General features: G+C 41.1%; 1 protein-coding gene across 1 annotated transcript in view; it reads right to left on the bottom strand.

Annotated features, from left to right (window-relative positions):
* The window catches only part of LOC123881051, a 77,255-nt gene that overhangs the window by 2,293 nt on the left and 63,546 nt on the right, over positions 1-11,416 (bottom strand). The window contains exons 8-10 of the mRNA XM_045929599.1: positions 1,940-2,074; positions 546-684; positions 21-182 (exon numbers count right to left, since the gene is read on the bottom strand). Coding sequence (XP_045785555.1) covers positions 21-182; positions 546-684; positions 1,940-2,074 — 436 coding nt within the window. The remainder of the gene's footprint in view (positions 1-20; positions 183-545; positions 685-1,939; positions 2,075-11,416) is intronic.

Raw genomic sequence — 11,416 nt, 5'->3', positions numbered from 1 at the left:
CTAACTTCAAGGGTCAATACCTGCGGATGCCTGTTGAGCAGCTCGGCGACCTGCTCCTCGAGGTAGGAGATGCGGTGTGTGAGCCTGGTGTTGTCGCAGCGCAGCCCCTCCTTGGCTCTCTCCGCGTCCTCCGCCGCCACCCGAAGCGCGCCCAGCTCGGCGCGAAGAGATGCTGCTTCATTCTGAAATATTCACATTCAGATATTGGAGCTCAATTTGGCTTCTTCGCTTAAATCCTTCGGACAGGACACTATTGGTTCCGCACGCCTGGATTAACAGTGGCGGTGCCATGATTGGGAGCCACTTTCCCCTCCCCATTCCTCTCACGCCTCGCCCCATCACAGTGTGTCTTGTGTATAGCTCGACTCCCAGTCTTGACGCCGCGTCACGAGCTGAGGCATATGAAAATGGACACCGGACGAGTTCGAAACTAGTCGGGCATACTCCGACTTTTACGTGAGTTCAGCTGTCAGACATACATTCTTTGCTCAATATGAAGCCTTATTGGTTTAGTGAACTTTCATAGTGAAGGAGAGCGGGTGTACTTGTGTAAAAGCCAGTGCAGAGGGCGGCGTGTGCTGCGGCCGCAGCAGCACGAGGCGCGCCGGGCTGGCGCTGGTTGCGGCGCGACGGAACTCCTCCTGGCTGCAACACAGGGTCGATGTGCCGTTCACTTCTAGTATTCTGCAATAAAAACAAACAGGAAATAATATAAGGCACCGGCAAACTTAATAAAGTTATGCTTATGTCTCTTGGCGTGAAAATGACTCCATCGAGCTCTATGTTGTGCGGGCAAAGTGGAAGGTGGAAAGCATAGAGAGCTCGCAAAAGCGATGCGACGTTCAGATTAAGACAACTGAGGGTGGTCCTTTGCATGACTGCTTTGAGCTTACGTCTACTCCGAAAACGTCTTTTCACGACCTAAATTCTACGACCACGAGTGTCGAAGAACAAAATTGGCCGGTTTCAACATATTGTCTTGTTTTAGTTGCAACATTGACAGTATTAATGATACAATTTGTACGTCACCATTTACACGATTTTTCCGGAATGGCCTAAATTGAAAATTAAACCCTGCCGACAATAGTTTCCAGTCATCATCATCATCATGATCAAGACTAACATCGCCAGTCCACTACTGAGCATGGGTCTTCTCCCAGAATAAGAAGGGTTTTGGCCACTTTCTGCCACACTGAGCCAGTAGTAGCCAATAATAGGTAGCCTATACGGATTGGCAGACTTCACACTTCAGCTTTGAGTACATTATGGAAAACCTTCAGGCACGCAGGTTCACTCACGATGTTTTCCTTTACCGTAAAAGCAAGTTCTATTAGCATGGTCTGATGAAAAACATTGAAATGGTTAGCTTCCATTTTAATTTCTATTAGACTTTGTAAATAGCCAATAAATCACCCCGTTCAAGAGGGTATCCTTCAACAAGAATCTCAGGACTATAAAGTATACTTTGTTACCATTGCAAGAAAACGAATAAAAAGAGTATCAACCCTTTAATGTTTATGCAGCTAATAGGTGGATCCAATGTTCATCGCAATTTGTAGGCGCATTTTATAGGACTGGTCGTTATTCAGAATCGATGAAACCTATCGGTTCCATAGTTATAATTACCTACGCTGCTACGTGCATTTTTTTTTTCATTCAGATACAAGTTAGCCCTTGACTGCAACCTTACCGTAGTAAGTGATGATGCAGTCTAGTAGTGAGGAAGCGGGCTAGCCTGGAACGGGAATGGTAGGTAAAACGCACATACTTAACACCCGAAAACTTAGAGGCAAGCTCACACCCTCGGCCTCGCCAGACGGACAGACAGAGGTACCTAACAAGTGTTACGTTTTTTCACATGATTTTTCACTTCATAGCTCCCTCCATCGCCCGCTGAGTAGTCTACATGTAATGTTTCAGTAGGTATCAAAGTGCTAACCTGTCGCCAGGCTTCATGGCGGCGTGCTCCGTCCAGTCGATGGTGACGCCGGAGCCCCGGGACGCGGCGCTCCACACGTTGTCGCGCGCCTCGGCTGCGATGACTACAGCGTTGCCGCCGCACTCTCGCACCGTGCTGTTGGACAAAAGTGGAAAAGAATCATTATTTTAATGAATTAATTAAGTGCCTATATAAAAATTAAATATATGTATATTTATTAATATATGTATTAACTAATAACAATAACGTTTCCTGATTGCAGCTGCAAACCTTACCTATAACTATTATATGCGAGCCAAAATTAAAAATTAAATAAGTATATCTACCCGATCGGGAAATGTGTTAGTAACTTATAAATCCTCTTTATTGTGAAAACTTAGGCTTACTATATTTATCTAGACTAAGTTTGAAATTATGTAATATAGCAATTTGTTTTCCAAATAAATAAAAAATATGAAAAAACATTCAAATATCTCAAAAAATGAAAAAAAAATATGGAACTTTAGGATCATCGTCACAAATCGATCGTCGAACACGCATCGTCCGAATGAAAAATTCGGCGGAATTCTTGCGACTTCGCGGGAATTTCCTTTCGTGTGGTAGCTTAGGAAGTCTGCGAAATCATCGGCCCGATTATTTTATCGAACATACAAAAAGTCCACTGCATGGGCTCTTTCTTCTACTAGCTGGTTCTGAGCCTTCTCAAGATATGTGTTATGTTCATAACCACGCCTTATCCTACTACATAGGCTTTTCTACTGGTGTGCTAGCACTAAGCTATCTCAGGGTATAATCGTGAGTCGTGACGCCCTGGAGCACTGACCGGAGCTGGCGGCGTGCTCTATACACTGCGGTAACCAGGTAATTGCTGATCTATCGCGATACTTGCGCTACGAGGCTATGATGTGTTATGTTCAGGGATAATGTAAGAACCTACTTACGAAGGAGGGCATGTTAGGGCATTCGCTTCGCTGACCGCGGGGTGACCATATATTATTTTCAAATGTCGGATAGAATCAGGCGTCACTTTGCAGAATTCCCTGATATACAAGGAACTACAAGCTTAATATGCTATAATCCGCCAAAACAGACAAATGTGTATGGTACAACGTGCAACATGCGATATGCACTAACACCCACCCCATTACTAAAGACGCAGGAAAAGCAAGCAATAAACACCACCAACAGACAAGACTCCGGTGTCGGAGTGAAACGTAGCCATAATAACGGTGAAGGAAAACATCGTGAAGAAACCTGTGATTGGTCGGCGATGGTTGATCATGATGATGATGACACCCTTTGCCAATATAATAAGGTGTTCAAATATTATGTTTATTGCATCTTCCCACGTGCTTATTAAATACCAATCTACTCATAGTAATTGAATCAATATTTAGTGTTTGTCGAAATACCTAACTACTCCGGATTGTTACGAAAAGCAAGCCCCTCTACAGATTGTACGAAGGTCTAGTGTCAAACACCTACGCCCCATTCTCAGGGCCTCAGCACCTTGTACTCATAGGGGCTAGGGTTGTCTCCTCTAAATCATACTAATAATATTAGTATGGATAAAAGCCAGACGGTATTTATCTAGCCCATCTCTCTGTCTGGCTTACTTTCTGTTTGCCTGTCTGCTAGCTTTTCATGGCCCATCCATTCAACCGACAAAATTTGGTATAGAAATAGCTTGTTTTCCGGGGACAGACACTGGCTATTCTTTGGCCCGCTAAATTAAAGAGTTCCTGCGGGATTCATAAACCTAATACCCACGTATATAAAATTTGCTACATACATAGACTGCATCTTTCAGATGGACATAGGACACTTTTTATCCCTTAAGATTAAAATGTTCCCACGGTATTTTTGAAAAAACCTAAATCTTGTAATCTACCTATTATTATAATTCTAGTGATTTATTTATGTTAAATACATGCTATCTACCTACCTTGATTTTATAATTTATACTCGTAGTACCTAATTGTAAAAATGTGGTAACCCTAACTGGGGCTATAAAATAACTTGCAATGTAGGAGTTTCATGCGAAGTGGATTGTTTTAGCGCCCAGCTATAAAACATTATAGCTCAGCTTAGCTTACGCATACAACTTGATAGTTTTTAATCAGTTAAGTTGCATAAATAATCATTTTTATTGCAGATAGGCATCTAGGTGGTTCGTGATCAAATCAGAAATGAAGAGATCCGTAGAAGAATTACTTATTTAAAACCGACATAACTCAACGGGTTGCGAAGCTGAAGTGGCAATAGGTAGGGCACATATAGTTTGATGAACCGATATACGTTGGGGTCCCAAGGTGCTGGAATGGCGATCTTGTACCGAACAGCCCAGTGTTAGCAAAACCTCCACGAGGTGGACAGACGGCCAAGATACAACCCGCTGATAGACAGATGGACGGACAGACAGCGGACTCTGAGCAGTAGGGTCCCGTTAGCATACTTTGGATACGGAACCCTAAAATTAAGGAAGAAAGATACAAGGCACAAAGTAAACTGGAACCCTTCTATAGATACACGGTTTATTGTTACAATACTATTTTTACCACATTAGCGATTACTTATTAAGCTCCGGTTATTTGTAGGAGAGTGGTGTTAAACCATGCTAAACGATACAAGATGTTTGAGCGCTATGTTAGCCGCAGAACGGAAAGAAAGGGTAAGAAAAAGGAGCCATTTGGCGTCTTTTCATATCTAAGTACGTTTCATGAAAGTTTTAAAAGTAAAAGGTTGTTACTTAGTACTGCAGAGGCCTAAGAACTAGAACGTGTTTACATTTAAACGATATGTAGGTGGTACGGAATTCCTGCTATCAACTTCGTGATATAAGAGCATAGCTGCTACTAAAGGTATGTACGACACATATTATTATATTCTAGAATAGGTGCATATCGAATCTTTATATCGAATTTCATACCCGAAGATTTCTAAAAATTCGTGCAAGAGGTGGAGTAGCCTTTAAAAACTACCGATACTATAGATATAGGTATGAAGTATTAGGAGCCGCTCGATCCAGGCGGCGCGCGTGACAACACCGTGCCATGTGGAAGTCTCTACGAAAGACCTTATCCAGAATTAGGCGTCTATTTATTGGCGACAGCAACGAGAACTTTAGATATACTACTTAACTAGATAGAATACTAATGAGAGTTGCAGAAGAGATTAAAATAATTTTGATATAAAATGGTTTCCTTAGCCGCTGTACATTTCCAAATCTCTTAGTGAATGTAGAGTTCAAACAAAAAGCGTAGGTTCGTAATTCCCACGCTCGCCGCCTCGCGAGCTCATGCGAGGAACGTGAGACGCTTTGAAAAGACCGACGCCGACGTACACAGAGCCGCAGCACCAGCGCCTCGCCACGGGAAACCTAGCGGCTAGAGTGCGGGTCGGGGTGCTGTCGGACTGCAAATACTAGAGGATGCCCGCGACTTCATCCGGGTTTATGTTTTTAAAGATCCCGTGGGAACTGTTTGATTTCCCGGGATAAAATTGCCTATGCCAATTACAGGGACGCAAGCTACCTTGGTACTTTTCATACAAATCGGTTAAGCGGATGGGTTTTTAGGAATCCCGTGGGAACTCTTTGATTTACCGGGATAAAAAGTAGCCTATGTCCGTCCCCGGGATATAAGCTAACCCTGTGCCAAATTTCGTCAGAATCGGTTAAACTGTTGGGCCGTGAAATGGTAGCAGACAGACAGACACACTTTCGCATTTATAATATTAGTATGGATGGCGCAATATAAACTTGCTAACACGCCGCGACGTTCGTCCGCGTGGATTTCGAAATTAAAATCCCGTGAGAGTTCTTTGATTTTCCGGGATAAAAATTAGAATATGTTACTATATGCAAAAAGTCAGGTCGATCCGTTGCTCCGTGATCGAATGACAAGCTAACAAACAAACACACTTTCGCTCTTATAATATAGCTGGTACTAGGTAGGTAGTGAAAAGTGCAACCGCCGAGTGTCATGCTGTCAGCCGAATTCCGAGCCAGTGGTAGATTCTTTTGACGATTCAAAAGTAATTGTAAAAGTTTATTTGAATGAAAAAAAAATTGCATTTCCATTTCAAGAGCCATTGCAAGCGGCCGCGGCTATTCGAGTTTTCAAACGAAAGGATTATATTATTACATATTTTCTTACACAATAATATTACCGACAAGCACATATTTTTTAAACGTAAAATACGTGCCTATATTATGTAGAGAAAGTTGTTCTAAAATTACATTTGGCTATTTTCCATGGCAATTAGATGTGAACCGTAAAAAAGTGAGAAGTTGAGGTTGTGGGGTGCGTATACATCGATGGGTGCAATGCGCTATTTATTTCAGGGATTAAATAGCCGTGCCTTTCTGTTTTTAACCCCCGACCCAAAAAGAGGGGTGTTATAAGTTTGACGTGTGTATCTGTGTATCTGTGTGTCTGTGTATCTGTGTATCTGTGTATCTGTGTATCTGTCTGTGGCATCGTAGCGCCTAAACGAATGAACCGATTTTAATTTACTTTTTTTTGTTTGAAAGGTGGCTTGATCGAGAGTGTTCTTAGCTATAATCCAAGAAAATCGGTTCAGCCGTTTAAAAGTTATCAACTCTTTTCTAGTTTTCTTGTAGAAAAGAAGGTTACATAACCCTTAGGTTCATAATATTCAAGTGTCAATTGACAAATGTCAAGCTGTCAAGATGAACGTTGCCTAGATATACATAATTATTTATTTGAAAATGATTTGTCGGGGGTGTTGAAAATTTTTAATTTACACTTGTAGAAGAAATGGTTCGGCGTTGGTTGACCGTCTGTCGTGACTCGTGACATATACTTTCGTCGCCGAAATCTACAATACTTAGAGCATTTGTATAAATGTATAATTTGATTTGTATAAATATTTGTATTTGTCATTTGTCCAGACCCGGAATCAAAGCCAGGAGCAACTTACCTATAGGTATGTGGCGCGACAAGTTGTTTTGTTTTTCCTACATACAAACAAACTTTTTGGTTTAAAGGTATATGACCGTGTCTTGCATCGGAGCTTTAATGTATTATGTATTTCTATAAGAAACAAACGCAAAAACCACAACATTAAAGAGATCGAATCCAAGATGGTGTGAATTTGTAATTGAATTGAAACCGGTCGCGGTCCGAGCTCGCGCTGATCCTACATAGGACGCGAACTAACAAAGCATCCATACTGAATATTTAAACTTTAAATGGTAAATGCCGTGATAGCCTAGTGGTTAGGAAGTCACCCTTCTATTCAGGGGACCGTGGGTTCGACCCCGAGCACGCACCTCTAACTTTTCAGAGTTATGTGCGTTTTAAGCAATTAAAATATCCTTTGCTTTAACGGTGAAGGAAAACATCGTAAGGATACCTGCATGCCAGAGAGTTCTCTATAATGTTCTGTTCTCAAAGGTGTGTGAAGTCTGCCAATCCGCAGTTGACCAGCTTCGTGGACTATGGCCTAACCCCCTCTCTTTCTGAGAGGAAAAATGTTCTTGGTAGTGGGTTCACATGATGATGGTGATGACTATTATTGGTACTGAGTAATTATAAGTGGCACTGAGGAGGTTCCTCATGTCCCATCATTAAAAAGCCCGTGTCTGTAACAGTGAGATTGATACGTCGCTCGTCGGCGCCAAATAAGGGCAGCAGTCTTATGCGCTTGCGCTTGCACTTTTAACATTTTTAATCCAGCGCCTTTGCATTTTATCACAATATACAATCAACTTTATCAAAGTCAACTTAGAACTCGAAATACTTTATTGATTTTACATTACTTTTCAGGGTTCTGTACTTCAAAAGGAAAAAGGAACCCTTCAGTCTTACAGGATCACAACATTGTCTGTCTAGTCGGGCGTACCTACTTATCTGTCGATTCGCGGGAATCAAACTCTATACCCCGTTGACCTAGAATGATGTATTTTGGCTTGCAGCAATGTGTGTGTACAAGTAAAGGGAATAATCCGAAAACCGTGAATTTGTGGTCACATCACAAAAAAAAATTGTGTACACGACCAAATTAGTCGACTGAATCATATCAAGATCATTAACTTGCAGTTTTGTACAGCTGTTGGGGCGAGAAATATTTCTTATACTGGTTTGAGGTTTTTTGTACGATGATTGTACGGAACTCTTCGTGTGCGAGTCTGACTCGCACTTGGCCGGTTTTTTCTTGAAGGTTTGTAAAGTTAGGAAAGTGATTAAATTCATCAAATGGATCGAAAGCTCGCATTAATGGTCAAAGAAGGACTTGGCTAATGCGTTTCGATGAAGCTTTTTATAGAAATGGAAATGGAAGCTCCCTAAAAGGAGCCATCCTGTGGAGATAGATACCTCAATTTGTTCTTGATTATGTTTTTTTTATTGTTCAACGTTGATTGTTACCAGTTTTGTTGCATTTATTGCATTGAACTTTATCATCCCAAGGAACATAAGGTGTTTAAAAAGCAAGCTAAGAAAAAATGTCACTTGAAGTTTTATAGCGATTCTGTAAGTATGTGATACTAGTCTATTACCATAAAACTGTGCTATTTTTATTCTATTCTATTACTATTCGAGCCGTGATAATCTAGTGGTCAAGACGTCCGAGGAGGTCTAAGGTTCGATACCGGACACACACCTCTATCTTTTCGGAATTAAATGTGAGTTTAATATGATGGAAATTCCTTCATGGAATAATAAATTTCATATAATTAGTAATTAAATATAATTTGTGAAGGTGAAGAAAAGCATCGGCATGACACCTGCATGCGTAAGAGTTCTCCATAATTTTCTCAAAGGTGTGTGAAGTCTACAAATCCACACTTGGCTGACTAAGTGTCAGTCAATGGCCTAAAACCTTCTCATTTCAAGAGGAGTTGATCATGATGATGATGTGGGTTAGATCTGACGGGAACACTTTTCCGTCCCTTTTACATCCATATCTTCTACTCAATAACAAATCGCATTTCAGGTGTGGATCTGTGAACCCACCCGTGAGATCATCCCGTTGATGATAAAATTATACTTTTACCTTGACCGCAAGAAAATAGAGTAACCATAGCGACCGCAGGCTCCGCACAACTTCGCTTTCACTACATCTCTCAAGAGTTATACGTCTTAGTCAGACGAAAATTGATGCTCTATTGTGAAAATTCTCACTGCGTAATTAAAATTTGTTTACATCTTTCTTTGTAGAATATCTACTTCGATTTTGTTAAATAATGTTAGTTTTGTTTTATTACATTCCATTTAAATAAAAGCATAGGACCATTTTCTCACTCTGTTTCGTACTTACTGAAAGTCATTTCGAACTCCACAGTTTCCCTTTACTGTTAAAGCAAGAATAAGAAGAATAAGAAATATATATAATATATAGAGAATATAGGTAGTTACCGTCCGAAACTTCTGGCTTCACGGAAGACCAGCGCTGTGCCTGCGTTCCCGACACAGGCGCAGCAAATGCTGAGTGGAGTCCATTTTGGCACCACACACCACGCGTCCCATTTTATATTTTATTTATTTTAAGTTATTGTTGGTACCAAATAAACAGTTTTTCTTTCTTTCTTCTTTAAATGTTTATTTGCTAGAATATGATATAAAATTTACATTGGTCTTAAAGATTAGATAGAATCGCATATTCTGCCAAGCACGGTGTGCATTTATTCAATTTATTTTGTCCAGCATCTCATCTCACCTTCTTAAAACATAATGTTATGTATGCAAGTGATAGGTATTTAATTGTTAAAAGTTAGAGATGCCCGGGCACGCACCTCCCGAATCTCCCGAGGCGGACGTCTTAACCACTAGGTATCATCGCTAGTAACTTAGTAGATATTATTAATTAGCTACCGCGAACAGATCCATCAAAGACGTTTTTGCTTCCTCAACAGCGCGCAATAATTTTCACCCATTAGTTCCCCGCAAGCAGCGTGTGATATTCCATTTATTATAAACCGCGATGATTGAGTGAGGTGTCAACCGACATTCATAAGAAATAGTGCAACGGGTTCCGTCGATATCAATCAAGCCACACGTCCGCTTCGATGGGAAAAGCGTAATGGCTCGTCGAAATAGGTTTTTTCCAATCCGTTGTTTTCGTATAAAGATTTCTTACGCGTAAGTATAGTGCACGTATAATGTAGTCCTGTCTGATGTTGCAACATTTGCGCAAATCATGGATTAAGATTAAGGACTAAATACACAATTGCCACATTCACAAGAATAAAGTGTAAATTCGAAAATGGTTGTAGGTACTGCCCATTGAACCCCTTCTCAACTATACTTATGTAGAAACATTATGGAGAATTTTCCAACTCAATTAACTATAAGGATAATTCAAATCAAACATGTAATGAAAGAATGCATCTCGATAAAAAAGTTTGTTCACAATAGGAACTGAGATGTGAGTTCCAATGGTGTTCCACCGCGACCGTTATCAAATCATGTAGCAACTAAGTTCGAGAGTGGGAAACTTTTGAATAGGTCTTCAAAAAGTTAGGCCTTTATTCCTGGTAACATTGGCGCTGGCGGCGCGCGGCGGTGCACCATCCATCCGAACGCCTCGCGATCTTATTACGCGTCCTATTGTAACACGAAACCGTAATTATTTAACGGTATGCCTTGTAGCTCGATGGGAAACGTTAATATATTCACTTACTTATGCTTTATCGGATTGGTAGGTATATCTTTTTATTTCGTTCTGCATAATTTTTATCAGTACGGCTTCCCTGGCACCGTCGTAAGTGCTGTGGTCTTATTAGTGGGAGGTCCCGGGTTCGATCCCTGGCAGGGGTTTGGAATTTTATAATTTCCCTGATCTGGTCTAGTGGGACGCTTCAGGCATGGCTAGTTAACACCCTACCGGCAAAGCTCTGCCGCTAAGCGATTTAGCGTTTCGGTACGATGCCGTGTAGAAACCAAAGGAGTGTGGGTTTAATGAAAACTGCCATACTGCTACCGGGTTAGCCCACTTCCATCTTAGACTGCATCATCACTTACCACCAGGTGAGATTGCAGTCAAGGCCTAACTTGTATCTGAATAAAAATAACTGATAGATATCCACAGTTGGACTTAGGTATCTTGTAGGGACTTTCACACGTCACGTCATTCCAGCGGTTCCCTGCTGCGATTCGTTCGATGTCGTCAAACTACCTAGTAAGGTGTCTTTCCAACGCTGCGTTTATCGGTGCGAGGTCGCTATTCTGGACCCCAATGTCTATCGGTTTTTCAAACTAAGTGCCCTGCCAATTGGCACTTCAGCTTCGCAACTTTGTATTTTCATGTAGAGAAACTCGAATCATATATCTCCATTCATCGTCCGCTGAGTACTCTAAGTTTTTTTATGAGGTCCAAAGATGATTAGCGAACATGTATGATAGGTACCTAATGGTCCCCACTAATGAGCTAGCTTACATCAGTTGTAATTTCTGCAATTCTTCGTTGGCCTGTTTCTATCGCGAATTTCTTGTGTAAGCAAGTGCTTCCTGC

This window comes from Maniola jurtina, chromosome 3 (assembly GCF_905333055.1).
Source record: "Maniola jurtina chromosome 3, ilManJurt1.1, whole genome shotgun sequence".
Lineage (NCBI taxonomy): Eukaryota > Metazoa > Arthropoda > Insecta > Lepidoptera > Nymphalidae > Maniola > Maniola jurtina.
The sequence above is the reverse complement of the archived record's forward strand: the minus strand, read 5'-3'. Positions and strand labels throughout refer to the sequence as shown.